Source organism: Schistocerca americana, chromosome 3 (assembly GCF_021461395.2).
Source record: "Schistocerca americana isolate TAMUIC-IGC-003095 chromosome 3, iqSchAmer2.1, whole genome shotgun sequence".
NCBI lineage: Eukaryota > Metazoa > Arthropoda > Insecta > Orthoptera > Acrididae > Schistocerca > Schistocerca americana.
Window position 1 is genome coordinate 736,206,173 of NC_060121.1, and position 21,132 is coordinate 736,227,304.

Sequence of the window (21,132 nt, forward strand, 5' to 3'; positions counted from 1 at the left end):
GAGTGACACTAGTTTTAGTTACATGTGTTGGAGAGCTAACAGTAAGACAAAGATTGTAGGCTTTTATAATATTTAAAAACGTTTCCCTGTTAGGGCTATGGCTCAGAAAGTCAATATTAAAACCACCACATAGTACCACTGTTTTCCCAGTTGTCTGAAGTTTGCCTAAAGTAAGGTCCAATTTTTTGAAAAAAAAAAAAAAAAAAAAAACACTTATGTTGCTAACAGGAGACCTATACACACATAAAATAATAGTGTTTTCAGACATTAACTCTACAGCTGAGATTTCAAAGTCTCTTTCACAACCAAGTTTGCAAACAGATGTTATACTCTTATAATCTACATATTCTTTTACATATATACAAGTTCCCCCATGTTTTGATTCCATTCTACAAAAGCAGTTTGCAAGGTTAAAATGTAATATTTTTAGGTACTGAAAATACTCATTTTGTAACCAATGCTCACAAAAACATAACACTGAAACATCTTTCCATTCACTATTGAGGAGTATATTTATTTCATCAACTTTGTTTGTTAATGACTGTACATTCTGGTGTACAATCTTCAGTCTATATTTGCAATTTAATTCAGCATCACATTTTTTTGTGATACAGTCTCCTTCCCTAAATAATGTCTTTCACCCTTTTTATAAGACATCGCATCTTTCTTTATGACCCATTTGTCCAAAGTACTTTGGACTGCTTCTATATTAGGCCTATTGTGATTCCAATTTGCTAGACGACAGATTTCTTCAACCAAAAATTGTTTCCCACTGTGATTTAAATGAAGGCCATGGCTGGTGTGCACGGACCTGTCTAACGCGCTTACATTTCTTAAGTTCACATACAGAAACTTTTTGCATACAGTATCTATCTCTTTGTTTACTTTTTCTATTAATTTATTTACACATGACCAAGGAGGAAGGTCGTATCTGTGTGGTTGATTTACAACAGCTACATTTGTGTTGCCTAATTTGGGTAGCACACTTTCAAGAACAGTGATGAGTTCACTACCTTTATCTCTGGCAACATCATTCGCACCTGCAAAAATTACGACACAGCCTTTTGGGTTAAGGTTTTCACGCGATTTTACCACTGTTTTTGTCACTTCTGCAATGCCTGCTCCTGGTTTGACAAAGGCTTGGACACTTGCGTTAGTTTGTGTATCTGCTACCTTTTCTGCTATCTGACGTCCATGATTATCGGCAAAAATCAACACTTTTTGTTCTTTTTTGCACACTTGAGGCCAGTCGACTGATTTTTTAATCACATTTCTTTGTTTAGGATGCGACATGCGCGAAAAATTTACAGTGCACGGCTGTTGTTGTTTGTAATTATTATCTGGACTCATATGTTCCTGATTTACATTGTTTGTGGAATCACGTTTGTCATTATAACTATTTAATGCACTTACTTTGTTATTTCCAAGTTTTGTATTGGTTTCCACAGTAGTTCTTCCTTTGATTACATCACTCATAGCCGATATTTCTTCCAGGTTCAGACGATGCTCTGTTTGTTGAGTTTTACAGCCAAGATGTTGCAGCTGTTTCTCCAGTAAGGTTACAGTCCTTTTATGTTCACTGAGGTAAAACAAGACGAAAATCATCGCAATGTTTACATGTCGATGTCACTGAATTTGCATTTGCTATGGTTTTTTCACTAGATTTTGATCTTGTAATGATTTCGTTTGCGTTTTTTGCTTTAACTTTGCAGCAGTAACATTTTCCAGGTCAAACAACGATACTTTTTTTGCACTGAATACATAAAGACTCATTCTTTTTTACATTTTTCACAGAACTCGATTTTCATGAACCTTTTTTCACCGCCATCTTGAAGTATGTGGTCTAGTGTACACTGCATGTTTATCAGAAGGGTGCATGAACCAACATCAGTCTCCCGATTCACACGATGGAAGTTACTTCCTCTTGGTACAGAGTCATGAATAACATATTACCTACTAATGGACATCTGTACCAAATTGGATTTAGTGACATGGCTACACATTGTTGATGTAGATCCTTTGACACACTTGTGCCTATATTCTCTTGCAGTGGTCACTTGGAGAAGTGGCTCTGGCAGCAGAATCAACTTGTTTTCTTCACCAGGACTTCTGTCACTGCTTACACCACCAACATTCTTCTGCGGCTGGGTGCCTTCTTCTTTCCGAAGTGGAAGATTAAATCTGTGATGTGGTTAATTGTTCATTTTGTGAATTTTGTTGTTTCTGGTGTGTGTGTGTGTGTGTGTGTGTGTGTGTGTGTGTGTGAAGGGGGGAGAGAGATGTCTTTTTGGCATTTCAGCAGCGCATGCTTACTGGATAATGGGATGCCTCACAACTGCCCCATTATCAGGACGATTTTGCTAACATGACAAATCTCACATTTACCAGACAGGGTGTTTGTTAAAGTAGCCAGTGGGTATGGGCTTCTCCTGATAGAGATGTCGACACCCTACTGGTGTATATGGCCCTTACCATTTCTCATTTCTATCTTCGGCAATCTGTTTCGTTGATTGTGTTCTCCGTTGTAAGTCAGTGAGGAAAAAAATTGTTTGGGATACGCTTTGTTCTTTAGCTGTTTGATGTTGTAGTTTCAGTTTAACAGAAAAGAAAAGGGTTAGTACTGAGACTCAATGGTTGGTGGATCGCTGAATTGAGTCTCACTCTTTCTCTCTTTTTTCATCATTGTCTCATATATGTGCCATTTGAGGAATAGTGTAGTGAAAGGGCACCTCTGTTTGCACAAGGTTTATTTGGATTTAAAAATAAATAAACACATAAATAGCGATAGTGTCTTTTACTAGTAATCTGAACATCCTGGGTTTCAGATTTGAACATAACCACTGCTTCAATTTTGAATAAAAATCATTACTAAGGGCAGATGAAGACTGCTGGCATAAGATGTCAACTCATTCTGCCAATGGCCTTGTCAAAGAAGGCAGAGGGGTGTGCAGAGGTTCAAAGCATTCTCTTGCCCTTAGGTTGTGAAACTGCCCCTAAAAATCAGAAGAATCAGCAGTCATCAACGGTGTGACAATTAGAAGGCAATGGAAACCACTCCATTAAAGACATGTAAGGTGTATCCATAGGAAATGTGGCCTCTAATTTAAAAGGTGTCATGATGATGTTTCCATTGGCAAAAGATTCCAGATTAGTCCGGCATTCAGATTTCTGGGAGAAGACTGCCACCAAGGGGAGGTGATCAAAATAAAAATAGTCTATGAGTCAGAGTGTGAAAAGTCAAAAGGCTGAATATGGTAGGGAAGCTAGAAAATCTGAAGGGAAATGCAAAATCTCAGTATAGATACAGTGGTGATCAGTGAAGTGAAATGTAAAGAAGAGTAGTAGTTTTGGTCAGACAAATATAGGGTAATACCAACAGCAAAAGAAAATGATATAAAGTTAGTAGGATTTGATATGAATATGAAGGTATGACAGAGAGTGTGTTACTGTGAACAGTTCAGTGATAAGGTTGCTTTCACCAGATTCGACAGCAAACAAAATTGACAATAATAATTCAGATATATATGCCGATATTGAAAGCAGAAAGGTGAAGAGATAGGGAAAGTATATGAGGATATTGAATAGGCTATTCAGTATTTAAAGGGAGTTGAAAACCTAATAATCATGGGAGATTGGAATGAGGTTATAGGGGAAGGAATAGAAGAAAGAGTTAGGGGAATATGGGTTTGATAGTAGAAATGGTATAGGAGAAAGTCTAATTGAATTCTGCAATAAATTTCAGTTAGTAATTGCAAATACACTGTTCACAAGAGGAGGAGAAACATTTGGAAAAGGCCTGAAGAACATGGGAAGATTCCAGTTGAATTGTATCATAATCAGACAGAGATTCTTAAATCAGATACTAGATTGTAAGGTGTACCCACAGCAGGAATCGATCCAGATCACCATTTAGTAACGATGAAAAATAGGTTGAAGATTAAGAGAATCATACAGAGGAATGAATGAGGATGCAAGTGGGGTACTAAAGTACTGATGAATGATGAGACATATTTTAAGTTTGGTAAAGATGTGGATACTGCAATAAGGAATACCACAGTAGGTTGTTCAATTGAAGAGATGCAGACAGCTTTAGAAAGAGCTGTCACAGATGTTGGAAAGGTAAACAAAGGTGCTAGAAAAGTAGCTGTGAAAAGACTTTGGGTTAACATGAAATATTTCATTGATAGACAAGTCAATGAGATACAAATATGTTCAGGGGAAGATAGGAGTACTGCAATATAAATCACCCAGGAATGAAACTGTTGTTAATGTAAAAATTAACAGGTATTTAATAGGTAATATCTGTTTATTACTTATCACAATTACAATTACAACCACAAAACAACCACGAGGACCAGATACAGATATAAAAAGGAAAAAACACAGATAATAAAAACAAAGAGAAATTAAGTCAAATCATAATTATTAAATTGTCATTACTTCAACCCTCCCCCCCTCTTCAATTTAATAATTTCATTAAGCATCTGCAAATTTCAGTATTCTCATCTTTAGACACAGTTTATTGAACTGTACACACACAGTTGCTTTTGTTAAAATATTTGCAATGAGCTTCTCGGAGCTAATGTATTGAACATTCAGATGTCCTTCATTGTACAGCTGTTTGTAGGAAATTGTATTTCATATCCACATGCTTCAGTCGTCTTCATAAATTGTTGGAGATTTCACATATTTTAAAATTCTTCAAGAAGATTCTTCAGCCACAGGGTGTGTGCTGTAGACAGTGAAACACATGTTTGTCTCCTTGCAGTGCAACAAACAGTATTTCCCAAAACCTGGAGTATGTATCCAGTCATAGATCTTCTGTCTTCTTCACTTCCCCAGACAAAATCAACATAGCAGAGAAGAGCATTTGAATTAAGCTTTTTGTAACACAGAGCAACATCAAGTGTTAAGGGAACCTTAACCTTTTCAGTAGAATTCTGTTGATTTATTTTGATGTCTACTAAAATAGGTAACTGATGCACTTATGTCTAGTCTCATAGCTGTCATTACATACATCAAACAACCTGTTAATTTTCTGGGTGGTTTATTTCCAACCATGCCACCACAACCATCTTCACTGGGTTTGACTTCCATCAGTGTTTTACAAGTACAGTCTTCCATAGTGAATTTTTTCAATAAATTTTCAAGATAAATTCATTGATTAAGAAACATTTTGCCACTGGTCCTCTGTATATTTATTCCAAGGAATGATATTGGTCCACCAAGTTCTCACATTCAAAATTTTAATTGTAACTTCTTCTTAATACGAGTAATTTTGCATTTTAGATTCCCAGCAATTAGAATATCATCCACATACAGTGGCAAATAAGTGTTATAACCATTATGGCTTTCAATATAGAGACATATATCAACTTCAGATTGTTAAAACCCAGTTTTCTTCATAAAATTGTCAAATGTAGAGTACCAGATTCTTGGTGCTCGCTTCAGCCCATATAATGCTATATTGAGTTTGCATACAAGTTCTTCCTTAAGCCTTACACCTCGAGGAACTTTCACACTTTTTTTTTCAGTCAGTTCTCCATGCAGGAATGCATTTTGTCCAACCATTTGTTTCATAAACACATGTTCATTCACCAAACTATGAAAAGTTCTAAATGTTGTGAGTGGAGTAACTGGAACATATGCCTCCTCATAGTCATAAACCTGTATCTAAGCACAACCTTTAATAACTGGGCATGCCTTATATCTCTCAATATTTCTAGACACATCTCTTTTAGTTTGAACATCCACTTACTGTCTATGGCTCTTTTATTTGCTGGAAGTGGTGCACAAGACCAAATTCCTTCAGATGAGAGAGAGTTCATTTCTTCTTTTATTGCTTTTGTCCATTCTTCTTCATCATGCTGACTTTTTACATCTCCAAAATTCTGAGGTAAGGTTTCCTCAAATGCTTCTGCATTCTAGACTAACACTGCATAATCCTCCAAGTACCTAGGTTTTCTTGTTAATCTGTTGCTTTTCTGCAGAGGTTCTGCTTCCATCACTTCTTCTGAAGTCACAGGCTCTTAGTTATCTTCAACAGTTTGTTCAGTTTCTTTGAAGTTAGTTTCATTCTGATGCTCTTGATCTTCTGCTATGTTCTGCATTATGTCGCACATTTGAACAGTCTGCTTCAAGATCCAGTCATCATTGCTTTCACCTACAAATAGATACTTATATTCTCCAAAATTCCATTTTTTTCCAATAGAATCTTGTGTTGTTTGGGACACCATAATTTGTAACTATAAGACAATATCCAGTCATGAAACATTTTGTGTGCAAGCATGCAACACACCCAAATACAGATAATTTCTCCTAATTTCACTTCCTTCATGCCACAGAATTTCTGGAATTTCTCCATCTAAAGTCGAATTAGTACTATGATTAAGGATAAAAACACTTCTGCAAAACTGCTTTCCAAGTTCACATCCAAGAAACATATAATGAGGCTTTTCAATGATAGTACTGTTTAGTTATTCTGCCACTCAATTTTGCTGAGGTGTGTATCTTCTGGTAAACTTGAATTGCACCCCCTTTTCTTCAAAGAATTTCATCATTTCATTTGAAATGTGTTCATGACCATTGGCACATCTAAATTTACCGATTGTCATGTTAAAATGAGCAGTAGCCATTTCACAGTATACTTTAAAATAATGAAACAGTTCAGACTCTCATTGAAGAGTATCAGCTCCTGTAAAGTGAGTATAATCATCAATAATTTTATCCTGAAACTCTTATATTGGTCCGTGTTTGCATAAAAAGAAACCAATAATATGGAATTGTGGGTCCATCATAACCATCAGTGAAAGTCACTATATATTCCTTTCCATCAAAAGAAATGGGCATTATAGGAACAAGGACATCATATGTATCATTTCAAGTGGTAGTTTGGCTCGAACATGAGGCTGAATATGTGGTAATTGTATCTGTTTAACCTCTATGCTGGTCAAGCATTTTTTACAGGTTCAAAAACTTTACTTTGTACAGTCCCTCTGCTAGATAATGATGTTTCTTCATATTTTCAAGGTTCAAATGTCCTACATGTTTATGCCACAAGTCTACATCAAATTCTGAAACACAAGCACAACACACAGAACTCATAGTATGTATGAATGAAAGGTATATGTGAAAACAATGCAATATCCAGCCATTTCTAGTTTACACACTGATTATAAATTATTAGTAAATCTGACACAAGAAGATCTTTTATTTTTGTTTGAAGTTTCTTTCCACAAATCATGCTTTCAACATCAACATCTCCAACCTTGCTGACAAACAAAGATGTATCTGTTTTGGCAACCTTTATTTTTATTGGATTTTCCAGTTCCTTCACATTCATCAAAGGAAGAGATTCATTAATTAAATGTTATGTTGACCCTGAGCCTATAAACCAGTCTACTTTGCCATCTGGAAAACTTACAGTAACAGCAGAGAAAGAAAAATTATTTTCACTTGCATCTAATTTGCACTTTTTCCTACATTTGCAGAACTGTTACTTTTATGCTTTTGTGACAATTTAACTTTGCATTGTGCCCTAATATGAACTGGCTTCTAACATCTCTAATAGATATATTGACACTGAGCTTTGTTGCATCATTCATACCTTGAGACTTAGGTGTCACTTGCACCTCCTTTGACCTTGCTGTGAGATAAATGCTGTAGAAGAAGGCTGTTCATTTAATGACATGTAGAATTACAGCATTTTGCTTCTTCTTTTAATAGTCTCTTCTTTCCAAAACTCCATTTCAATTGCTTACTTGATAAGGTTTCCAGAGCAGTAAAAAGAACTTTGTTTTCTCGAGGCACTGTTAGTAACAAACCAGACACTGCATTAGTTACCTCAATATTACCACTCAATGCTTTCAAATCAAGTATTAACTTACCAAACTTTAAAAAATGATTTTTCAAGAGTATCATCATTTGCATTAAACTTTATGGTCAACAGAGTCTTTCTGAATGACCTCTCTGCGCAGAAGTTTGAGCTCATGCACTGCACAGATCTTAGGCTCTTTCCTTGTCCTTGGCATATTCTAAGTAACTATCTGAAATTCTTTGGATTATTTATGACTTGCAGTTTTTATCATATTTTTTACGTTCTCCCTTCTGAGCTTTCTTCTGTTCATGTTGTTCAGTTGTGCCATCCTGGAGCAGAATCTACCATTTTCATGTAGAGCTTTTCCACAAAACTCAATAATTCTAGCTCAATTAAAAGTGTTTCAGTCCTAATGTCAGAGCCACCAAACAATGGTATACTGTATTACTCTCTCTCCTGATCCATGAATGTGAATTATGTACTGAATTAATCAATTAGTTTTTCCAGTTTCATTTCTTGTACAGTAAAACCTAGCACCTAGTTCCATAGACTGTTTTTAAGTCTAGAAATTACCAGACATTTAGGTAAATTACTGATCACAATTACAGTTACAACCACAATACAACTATGAAGACAAGATACAGAAAAAAGAAAGAAAAAAAGCACAGAGAAAACCACATATAAAAAGATGTCAAAGCATAATTATGAAATTGTCATTACTTCAACAGGAACTGTAGGGAGGCCAAGACGAAATGGTTGCAGGAAAAATGTGAAGAAGTTGAAAAAGAAACAATCAGCAGAAGGATTGACTCAGCATATAGAAAAGTCAACATTAAAGAGTGTGTGGTGTCGGTAGGTCACATTGACCACACAAATTACAATCTTTGGAGTATTAACTGCTCTGATGAACCACCATGTTTAATTCAGTCTGCCTTTGTACTTCATACAGTGTTCATGTGTGTCAGTCTTTATGGTAAAATACATGTGAATATAGAAAACTTGGGAACTGTTTATTACATATATTACGATCCTTATCTAGAATCCCATATTGGTGACCCCAGACAAAAAGTTCTACGTCTTCCACGACTTCCACGCCCGTCATATAGAATCAACAGGTTTCAGGTCTGGTGCCATGGCTACATCACCAAACATTCTTTACAAAGATTTGGAGGCCCAGCTCTTAAGAACAGGCCAATACAACCCCTCTGCCGTCGGCTATTTAACAACTAACGGACAGTGATCTACGATCTTCGATGAGGATAACCTCTACTTTAGCAACTCCACAACAACTGAGTGATATGCAGTTATCTCAATGGACTCCGGCTTTGTTTCGCTGGATTACACACAACAACAAGTGAAAAGTGAAGTGGATGATCTACAAAATAGTGTGACGATCAATAACTCATACAAAGTTCAAAGGGACCGAAATTCACAAATGTGTTTTGATGCTCTACTCGCCAAGACATTGGTTACAATAGTGCCGTGTGCAACACCGCCATTTGTGCAAAACACACAAGCATTCAACTATCACCAAGCTACGCCAGCCTCGCCTTAGTCACAAATCAGTAACAGGCATTTTTATGCATCCAGTTCACCAGAACAAACCACCGGATCGGCAGCCCAGTTTCGCGACCACGTGGGTATGAGTACACCCAACATAGCCTCTTCACCCAGCAATGTTGTACTACAACAGTGGGACCGCCAACAGGTTTCACCAGTGTTTTTTGGTCCTACCATGAAGGGTGCGTGGCCAATGTGCGTGGAAAACTCTTGTTGTTGCCACTTTAAGCTCCAGGCCACCCCCCTCCCTAACCCCCTCACCAATGGGGGGCCTCGATTCCGACCATTCCGACCATACAACTGCTCGCTCCTTCCGCAGTACTGTCTGCATCTGCTGCGCCAGCCTTCCACATCATTTTTAAGTTGGACAATGTCAGTGTTATTCCTGAAATTTATGGTCCAGTTTACAGGCCCTCATTATGCGCAGCTCACCCAATCGGAGCCCATGGTACCAACCATGGCTGCCACGTTATGTTTTCGGGTGTCTTCAGAGACATTACAACCAGCCGTTGTTCCGGTGAAGCCAGATCCCAGCATGAACACTTGTGCAGCGGGACTGCAGGCCTTCCAAGACACGCCGAAGCCACCTTCATCTCCACCTCCAGACCGCCTACCCAAGCTACCTCCTCTATACGAGGACAATCCAGTTTCATGGTTTGCACTGGTGGAGCACCTCTTTGAGCTGCACCAAGTGACTGATGACAACTCCAAGTTCCTATGTTTGGTCACACACCTTCACGACCACTTGGATTTAATTTGTGATCTCCTACTTTTGCCTCCACTGCCACCAAAGTACGAGTTCGCCAAGAAAACAATACTGGACTGACTTGCCTACTCGCCACAGGAATTGATAATCAAGATTCTGTATGAGTAGCACATGGGGGAACACACTACGTCACAACTTTGGCGCCACCTCAGGTTACTCATGAGTGAACACATGATGTGAGATGTCACTCTGTGGGCGGTATGGTCTGCCAAGTTACCTACTGACCTACAGATACACCTACAGCCACACTTTTTCAAGTCTATCAGTTCTAGCCTAGGCATTGCAGATCAGCTGTATGCGCTCCTGTGCCACAAACACCCAACTTATTCCCCATCACTGTGTGATACTACACCTCCTGTTTACTGGCCGTCTGCAGGCAGGGGCAGGGCCCGTTCCACTTCCACGCTTTCTACACCGCCAGGCAGTACTTGTTCGCTCTCTCCTCTTTCCGAGCACTCAAGACTCTCCCATGCTCCATACATCCCGGTTTATGTCCCAGAACAGATCAATGAGAAGCCTCCCCCACTATCACAGTCACTGCCATCACCACATCCGTACTGTTGGTACCACAAGATTTTTGGGGCTGAGGCCAAGAAGTGCAGGTTACCTTGCCAACACCCAGATGCTGACTGCAGGAACTAAGTGACGCCGAGTCCTGCGAGGAACTTCACAGGCATCCCCTAACATTGCACTCCATCCACTCATCCCCTTGGCTGAGCGGTTGTTTATATGTAACAGACATTTCATCACAGTTTGTCTACCTAATTGACACTGGCACTGACATGTCTATCATACCTCGATCATTGGCTCCTACCGACTTTCACTGATGAAGTCTCTCCTACGAGCTGTCAACACATCAACATTACAAACTGTCTGTTCTGTGAAAGTGATGGTGGACCTATCGCCTTATCTGCGTTTCCCATGGACCTTCTACATCGCCGACATTGATGAACCAATTCTCACTATGGATTTTTTGTCCCTTTACAAGCTCTCCCTGAACGTAGTCCAGTGTTCAGTGTTACACCACCCATCTAGCACAATAGATACCGTGCTCCGGCACCCTTACTCCTAGTTCTGTTTCTGCCGTAACATGGGATTTAGTTCGCAACTGTTCTGCCTTTGCAGGCAAGATTGTGACCTGCGTCACTAACCTACTTTCAGAATACGACTCAGTGGTGTACCTCCACTGGGAGAACGATGAGCTGAAATAATGCATTGCTCACACTTACAACGAGCTCATTGAGACCCGCACCTCGCTGTTGAAACTGCAATCCACAGTTCCTTCACCGGATCGAACTTCATCACCAAGCATCAGTTCAAACACTCAGCAGGTTAGTTCAAAAACATTCATTGCATGTGACGATTCGTGTTCAGTGACCTCTGCACTGCCCAAGCGCCCACTACACACAGTGCTTCGTGTTTCAAACAGTGTCTCTAATAACAATTGCTCACACAGCATGACCATGCCCACTACGCAGGCAGCCACCCCATTTGTTGATAAACATTCCTCCTCTCCTGCACGCCAGCCAAGCAACTCGGCAGCCATCACTGTCCGTCGTGCGACGCCAGCAGCTCTCTCGCCCATGCCGATTGCCCAAGGCAAAGTTAACAACATACAGTCGCTGTGTGCCCCACTCCACTCTGTGCTGTGTGCACAGCTGACCTCTACAAACAAGCACACGCCGCACTCGTGTAATAGGCATGTGACTTTCGTACTGCCTTTTCCCACTCACGCTAACGGCTACGCCTCATTGCACCCCACTTGTCCCAAAACTCCACGTCAGAAAGTTACTCAGCCTCGTGTGCAGTTCTCAGTCACTTCCGTCACTGACGGAATGACACACAAGGAAAATACCACTGCCCACCCTCCTCTTAGACACAAGATTAGACGCCTCAACCCCATTAAGTTGCATGCGGCCTGGCAGCAAATTAACGAACTTATGGAGGCAGGCATACTACAGCCATCGAACAGCAATTGGTCTTCACCAATTCACCTTGTCACCAAACATGACAGTTCTTTTCAAATGCTTGGTGATTACAGACTTTTAAATGCTTGCACTGTCATAGACAATTACCCCGTGCCAAACACAAACAATTTCACTCATATGTTATCGGGCACGATAATCTTCAGTGTGATTGACTGCAAACGTGCTTATCACCAGATTCCCATAGTGCCGGAAGACATTCCAAGGACTGTGATCATCACGCCACTCGGTTTGTTCCAGTACAACTTCATGCCATTCGGTTTAAAGAATGCAGCACAAATGTGACAACGTTTCATTGACTCAGTCTTAAGGCAATTCGCATACCTGAATGACATACTCATTTTCAGCAAATCGACTGACGACCACAAAGATCATTTTCCCCGTCCTCCAGACTTTGGCATCCAACGGTGTCAAGGTCAACAAAGAAAAATTCCAATTGCGTCAGTCTTCTGTGACATTTCTGGGTTACACTGTCTCCGCAGGCGGAATACAGCCTCCCAAATCCCGTGTGCAGGCTATCACGTCATTGCCACTCCCAGCTACATACAAAGAACTTAGATGTTTCCTAGGTACTATAAATTACTATCGCTGTCATCTACCTTCTGCCACCGCCATGCAGGCCCCAATGACGGACTCGCTCTCCGGCAAACCGGGCATCAAACCAGTCCGTTGGACTGAACCCATGCTAGAGACTTTCAGGGCTCTTAAAACAGCTTTAGCTCAGGCAGCCCTACTCGCCCACCCTGATCCTTCTGCTGATTTGTTCATCACTACGGACACCAGCTGTATCATGGTCGGGGCAGTATTACAACACAGCAAAGGTGAGACAGTTTCACCATCTCATTTCTTCTACAAAAATCTGCCTACAGCACAGAAGAAAAATTCTGCTTTTGATAGAGAGCTTCTGGTGGTGTATGAGGCCGTCAAACATTTCAGCACTGACAATGAGGGCCGTCCTTTCTTCATTCTTAATTATCACAAACAGCTGGTGGACGCCTTTGCAACCTGCCAGAGGATCTCCCCCCCCCGACATTTCCGCCACTTTGACCTGGTCTCTCCATTTACTATACTACAGATGTATGCTACATCAAAGGCACGGAGAACATCCCCGCTGATTCCCTCTCGCACACCAACAACGCCGTTTCAAGTATTGTCGATTTATCTGAACTCACCGCTCTACAGCCTTTGGACGAGGACACTCAGGTTCTGCTCAAAGACCCACAGTCTTCACTCGTGTTTACCAAGGCTAAGTTCCTTGGCATTTTGGATGATGTGTGATGTGACTCTTCTACGGGAATTCTGTGGCCTTTGTTCCCGCCCATATTGTGCCGGCAGGATTTCGACGCCTCGCATAAACTCGCCCACCCCGGCGTCTGAGCCACCACTTGCCTCGTCACTCAATAATTCTAGCTCATTTAAAACTGTTTCAGTCCTAATGTTGGAGCCATCAAACAATGGTATCCTGTATTTCTCTCTCTCCTGAACCATGAATGTGAATTATGTACTGAATTAATCAATTATTTTTTCCAGCTTCATTTCTTGTACAGTAAAACCTAGCACCTAGTTTCATAACCTGTTTTTACGTCTAGAAATTACCAATCACAATTACAGTTACAACCACAATACAACTATGAAGACAAGATACAGACAAAAGAAAGAAAAAAAAGCACAGAGGAAACCACATACAAAAAAATGTCGAAGTATAATTATGAAATTGTCATTACTTCAATAGGAAGTGTAAGGAGGCCAAGACGAAATGGCTGCGGGAAAAATGTAAAGAAGTTGAAAAAGAAATGATCAGCGGAAGGATTGACTCAGCATACAGAAAATGCAACATTAAAGAGTTTGTGGCGTCTATAGGTCACATTGACCACACAAATTACAATCTTTGGAATATTAACTGCTCTGATGAGCCACCATGTTGAATTCAGTCTGCCCTTGTACTTCATGCAGTGTTCATGTGTATCAGTCTTTATGGTAAAATATATGTGTATATAGAAAACTTGGGAACTGTTTATTACATATATTACGATCCGTATCCAGAATCCCATAAGTGCATTGGGCACTCCACTGTTAAATGCAGAGGAGAGAGTGGATAGGTGGATAAAGTACACCCAAGGTCTCTATGACACAATAGAAAAAGAAATTTGACTTGATGTGGAAAACAGAGGGGATCCAGTATTACGAGACAGGATTTAAAAAAAAGGTTTGGATGACCTGAGATTAAATACAGTGGAAGGGATATATAACATTCCATAAGAATTTCTAAAATCAGTGGGGGATCAAATGATGATTCAAATTGGTGTGTATAATCTATGAAACAGGTGCAATACCATCAGACTTTTGTAAAAATATCATCCATTCAGTAGCAAAGATAACAAGAGAAGATAAGTGCAAGAACAATCCCATGATCAATTTAACAGCTCATGCATCCAAGTTGCTGACAAGAATAATATTCATAAGAATTTAAAAGAAAACTAAGGAACTGTTGGATAACAATCAGTTTGGCTTTGGGAAAGATAAAGGCACCAGAGAGGCACATCTAACATTGTAGTTGATAATGGAAACTAGACTGAAGAAAAATGAAGACACATTCATAGGATTTGCTGGAAAAAGCATTTAACAATGTTAAATGGGGCAAATTGTTCAGAAATCTGAGAAAAATAGGAGTGAGTTATAAACAAAGGTGAGTAACATAAATACCAACACATAAAAGAACAAAGATGGAACAATGAGATTGGAAGGCCTAAAGAAGTCTGCTGGTATCAAGCGTTCTTAATTTGAGGAATAAATTTCTGAGAATGTATGTCTGGACCAAAGCATTGGATAATAACAAGTACACAGTCTTTCATCCATACTGTTCAATCTATACATCAAAGAAGCAATGACAGAAATAAAAGAAACGTTCAATGGTTAGATTATAATTCAGAGTGAAGAACATCAATGATAAGATTCACATTGTTATCCTCAGTAATGATGAAAAAGAATTACAAGATCTGTTGAATGGAATGAGCAGTCTAATTAGTTTAGAATATGGATGGACGATAAACTAAAGAAAGATGAACATTATGAGAAGTAGCAGAAATCAGAATACTGAGAAACTTAACATAAAAATATAAAAATTAGTGATCTCAAAGTAGAGAAATTTAAAGAATTCTGCTACCTGGGAAGCAAAATAACCTGTGACAGATGAATCAAGGAAAACATATAAAAGGGACTACCACAAACAAAGATGACACTCCTGTCCAAAAGAAGTCTGCTGGTATCAAACATGTCCTTAATTTTAGGAAGAAATTTCTGAAAATGTATGTCTGGACCAAAGTATTCGATGGTAGTGAGTCATCGGCTGTAGGAAAACTGGAACATAAGAGAATCAAACCATACAAGATGTGTACTACAGAAGAATGTTGAAAATTAGGTGGACTGGTAAGGAGTGAGGGGTTTCTACTCATAATTAGCGAAGAAAGGAATATATGGAAAACACTGACAAGAAGTGATAGGATGATAAAACATGATGAGATAACAGGAAATATCTTCTACAGTACCAGAGGGAGCTGTAGAGTATAAAAACTGTAGAGAAAGATAGAGATTGGAATATATTCAACAAATAATTGATGACACAGGATGGAAAAAAAACTAAACAGCTTAAGTGCCATGTGGGTTGCTTCCTTTTGACAAAGTTGTGTATTAGCATGTAACACAAGTAGGGTTCAAATTTATTTTAAGGTAATTTTTGTGAGTTTTAGTCTGTATTTGGTTGGCACTATGTGGCATTTTAGGATCTCCAGCTTTCTGAAAAAGGTTTGCAGGAGTCTTCAGTTTTGCTTCCATTAATGATCCTTATAGCTCTCTTCTGGATTCTGAAAGTGCTAAAGGCAGCTGCAGAATTATCCCAGAATATCAAACTATATCTCAGGTACAAAAATTATTGCACCTAAATGGCTTAGCCACAGCCTAAAGGAATGTTTCCCAAATGAATTTCCACTCAGCAGCAGAGAGTGCTCTGATTTGAAACACCCTGGCAGATTGAAACTGTGTGTCAGATTGGGACCTAAACCTGGGACCTTTGCCACTCACAGGCAAGTGCTCCACTGACTGAGCTATCCAAGCAAGACTAAGAAAATTTCTTTGAAGAATGGAAGGTGGGAGAAGAGGTATGGGCAAAAGTGAATCTGTGAGTGCAGGTCTTGATTCATGCTTTTATAGCTCAGTTGGTAGAGGTTTTGATCCTGAAAGGCAAAGGTCTCAGGTTTAGCTTCTGGTCTGCCACACAGTTTTAATCTACCAGGAAATTTCAAATCAGTGCAAACTCCGCTGCAGACTAAAAATTCATTCTGGAAATAATCCACTAGGCTGTGGCTAAGCCATTTTACTGCAATATCCTTTCTTCCAAAAGTGCTAGAAATTTCACTATAGGTTTTTCTTGTACATAACAAGCAATACATTTCACCAAGAAACGTATTTTCAAGCATGCCATCTTTTGGCTTTATAAAGGTCTACCCGCAGCCGTTTTGTCCCATTGCACCATTTCTATGCATGCTGTTATTTGTTACTGAGGCAATGAAGGTCACTAACAAAAAATTCCAACTTACTTGTAAAGCACTAAGGATCTGTGGGCAACACTGTATGGACCTTGAAGTGGTAGATAAATATCCCAGTACCTGCCATTCAAATCAGAAAAGGTTTGTTCTTCACGCCACATATTATGTTTTCCACTAAGATCTCCAACACCATATGTATCCTGGCTTGCAGAACCTAAAGGGAAATGTTATAACAGATAGATAGTAAAAATGTGATATTTTATGAGGGACATGTTTTACCCACTGACTGTAATTAGAATTTTTTTAAATAAATTGTAATATAAGTAAACTGAAGTAATGATACTCCTTACAGAAGCACGGAGAAGTTTAACCAAAAAAATATGAAATGATGTGGCAAAGGCGTGCACCATCTCGAAAAGTAAACTGTTCACTCTATTATCAGGTGCTATTGTGCTGCACTGATTGTTAATAATTTCCTCTTGACAAAAATTTTTTCTACTGCAAATACTAACATAAATATTTAGGTTCTTCTGATAATATTACACTCAGCACCAAACTGCTTAAATGTTACTCAAAAAAGCATTCTTTAAAATATAATTACTCTTTCAAACCTGAGACTTTTAAGCACTCTGTTTTTCATACAGCCTTTTTTTAATTTAGTTATTAAGCTTATTGCAATACATATGTATACAGAGATAGATGAGCAAGTATGTTTGTACACAACTGCCCCTTTCATTCAATTTGAAGAACATATCAAAGCTGAGATTTAAAAATTATGAATGCTCTCTCATGAAGAGATATTCAAGTGGTAAAAATATTCACAACTAATTCCATGCAGTAAGGCAATTTATTGGTCAGCATGTGGTAGCTATGAAGAAAGAAAAATGACAATTACATAGATGTATAAAAATTATGATGCAGAATTGCTGGTACTGCTGACAGACACCTTTTAGCGCTTTTGTAAATATTAGTTCCTGTCTCGAGGCATAGTGAGGTATATGACAGGGAAGGGTAACTATGAAAAGTAGGTCACTTGTACCCCAGGATGACTGGGACCCAGAACCATCTGTTATATATATGTGTGTTTTGAGATTAATGTTGGAAAACAAGTGTTAAATGTTTTGGATACTCCAATACTTTCTTTGATGTAATACTCTCAGTATGTATCTCAGAAAGAGACTTAGTGTGACACTCTTGTCCCATTATTAGAGATTCCACGACAACATGGATTATGCCACTACAGATGGATAACATAGGAAAACACAAAAGGTCACTGTATTAGGAAATAAGATGGACAGGTTAATGCGTGTAGACAGATGAATTTTGAATTATGTAAAGCACAATAAAACATGGAAACACCTGAATTAGATTTTTGACAGAATGATTTAGTTGGCTAGGTAAAAAATCTACTCACAAAGTGGCAGCAGAACACACACACAAAGATGGTTGTAATTAGACAAACTTTCGGAGCCAGTGGTTCCTTCTTTCTTCAGGGAGAAGGGTTGAAGGGGAAGGAAGAGAGGTGAAGGAAAATGACTAGAGAGGTCTAGGAAAAGAGGTAGAATTTGGGTAAAGTCACCCAGAACCGCAGGTCAGTGGAGACTTACAGCACAGAATGAGTAGGAAAGACTGAAATAGATTTTACATTTCTTGTTTCCTGATGTATAAATTACTGTGTCTGCGTCCAAGAATAAGTTAATGCACAGTTAATTCAACTTCTCCAAATGTTTTACTAGGAAATTGATAAAAATTCAATCACTCTTACACAAAAAATATAATGAAACAATGGAAAATCCAGGATAGAATGTAACAATATTATAAGGGAAGTTGCTACTCACCATATAGCAGAGATGCTGAGTCACAGATAGGACTCCCACAATTATGGCTTTCGGCCATTAAGGCCTTCATCAACAACAGACACACATACGCACACGCGCACACACTCACGAAAATGCAACTCATACACGCAACTGCAGTCTCAGGCAACTGAAACCACACTTTCAGTAGTCTGAGACTGCAGTCACGTTTGTGAGTTGCATTTGGGTGTTTTTGTGTGTGTGTATGTTTGCGTATGTGTGTCTATTGTTGATGATGGCCTTAATGACCGAAAGCTATAATTGTGAGAGTCTTTTTATTGTGCCTATCTGTGACTCAGCATCTCCACTATATAGTGAGTAGCAACTTTCCTTGTCACAAAAAAATATAAAATACTTTGGAGCTGGCAATATCTTCTTTCAATTGTTTGATGCACCAAGCAGGAAAGTAAATATTCCAGGAGGTGAGACAAATAATCATATGAAGCAAGTTCATACAGGCATGTACTGTTACAAAAGTAGATTAGTAATAATACATTTTCAACAGTTAAAGTAAATTTACATTTCACAATAAATTTTAAGTAGGCCAGAATAAATCTTCAGAAGATGTTCTATCAGCTGGAATGTAGTTATGTACCCTCATGAGAACTTGGTACGTTGCTTGTCTTAGAACATCTCCAAATGTCACCTATTCATCTTCCTTCTGTGAACTCCTATATTCAGATAACTCAATAAATAAAAACTCAAGAATTTAAAGTCTGTAAAGTTTGGTAGCCAAGTAATGATACTACCCAACCAACCTACCAATTAAGGAAAGTGAGGCCGAGAGGTTACCTTAGAGAGATGGTAGCAGGATATGATGCTGGAAGTATATTTCATTCTGTGTGGCTTTCCGAAAAATGAAAGTAGTTGTGACTGGCACTTCCTTCCTCCACAACAACATGATCTTTGAACTTAACTTGAATTATGGTACACCACACATTAAGAAAAAACTTGGAAATTTGTTTCCATTGTCATGTTTCATATTGGTGAGACTGCTGTAAATCCCTGTTTATATCAATACCTGCATTCTCATACAAACAGGGAGACATTCAAAAGAAAATTTATGAATCCTGATAAGAATATGATAAGTATGACACTCATTGAAATGTTATGGTATTTCAACATGGCCATCCAGCTAGAACCATAAGAGCTTTTACCAACAATGTTACACCAAGCCAGTTTACACTCACACACAACTGATGATGTTTCAGCTGTAAAGCCAAATAGGACTGGTGAAGAATTTTCTTAATTTGCATTACAATTAGGCTGGGAAAAACTGAAATAATAAACAAGATAATAAATCAGGATGGATTCATTTTTAGCTCTTGGGTATGTTTTCATATGCCTTAGTGCTTGGAATGTAGCCCTAGTTTTTGCTCAAAAGGACTGTATATTTGCTTCTGGATAATTCAAAGAGAGAGGCAAGAAGAGCAACAACAATAATAATAAACTGAGGAAGGAGAAAAACGTTATTAGAAGCAGTTAAATGGCCTTTTCATTGCTTCCTGATCATTTCATGCACTGCACATTCTGTCTAAAACAAAAACTCGGAATTATTTAGAAGCATATGTGTCTAGAGGCAAGCAGGCGGAAATGATGAAAGAAAATCACTGAGATTACAGAATCATGCCACTTCAAAAAACTGTGTACATTGTCTTTGTGCTGTATTACCTTATAAGTTTTTTAATATATGATATCTATATTACTAAGCTACTAACCAACACCTCACTACCAACTGCAAGTTGCCTACTGAGTGGCTTCCACGGGCAACAAAAATTTAATTTTCAATATTTCACGTAATTATTGGCTGAATATTAAAATTTAAAATACTGGCATAATATACTCATTAAGAGGTATATGTTAACACAGTAAGACAAGTATTACAGCTAGAAACTGAGTGTTTGTCTTGAGGTAGCGTAACTGATGGTGCACAAATATCTGGGCTTTATTCATACAGTATTTGAGAATGAGAGCACTTAGCAACATCCAACAGTCTTTATATGAGATTTTAATTTATTACTTCTCTACTAACAATTCTATTTGCAACACAGTTTCCAGACAGTATCCACACAAAGCTGAACGTACCTGCAAAATCAAATTATTGTACAAGACACAGTTTGGGAGATAAGACTCATAAATGTTGAGATGTGTGAAATACTTCCTTTCACTTAAATGGAACACAAATTACCAGGCTATATTCATCTAATGTTTCATAATGAGAGCACTTGATGACTTCCAATAAACTTTATGCACAAATTCAAACATTTTCTAGACTTTTTCTTGCTTACATGCTTTAACATAAAATATTTAACACACTAAGTCATTTGTAAAGTAAATACATGTCTGAAGCTGTTTTACCCACCGAATTCAATTCTTTGAAGAGTCAGAGGTGTACTGGTGTAGACTAAATTTTTTGTTATAGCTGTGAATTCAAAGTTCTTCTGTCATACCCGTTTGTCCTATGTTATAAACTACTGAGAAAAAGTTTTACACCACCCTTCATGATTTGCAAAGGTTTTGTGTTTTTAATCAGAAACCTCTTTCTGAACATTCTTTCGAACACACTACCTGTGTAATGGAGACCAAAGAAAACTTGACTCACTAATAC

General features: G+C 38.5%; 1 protein-coding gene across 3 annotated transcripts in view; it reads right to left on the bottom strand.

Annotated features, from left to right (window-relative positions):
- The window catches only part of LOC124605492, a 398,477-nt gene that overhangs the window by 118,277 nt on the left and 259,068 nt on the right, over nt 1-21,132 (bottom strand). For all 3 annotated transcript variants that reach the window (XR_006978651.1, XM_047137217.1, XM_047137218.1), the window contains exon 7: nt 16,720-16,882. Coding sequence is in view for 2 of the 3 variants with exons in the window: in XM_047137217.1 (XP_046993173.1) it covers nt 16,720-16,882 (163 nt within the window). In the remaining variant the exon portion in view is untranslated. The remainder of the gene's footprint in view (nt 1-16,719; nt 16,883-21,132) is intronic.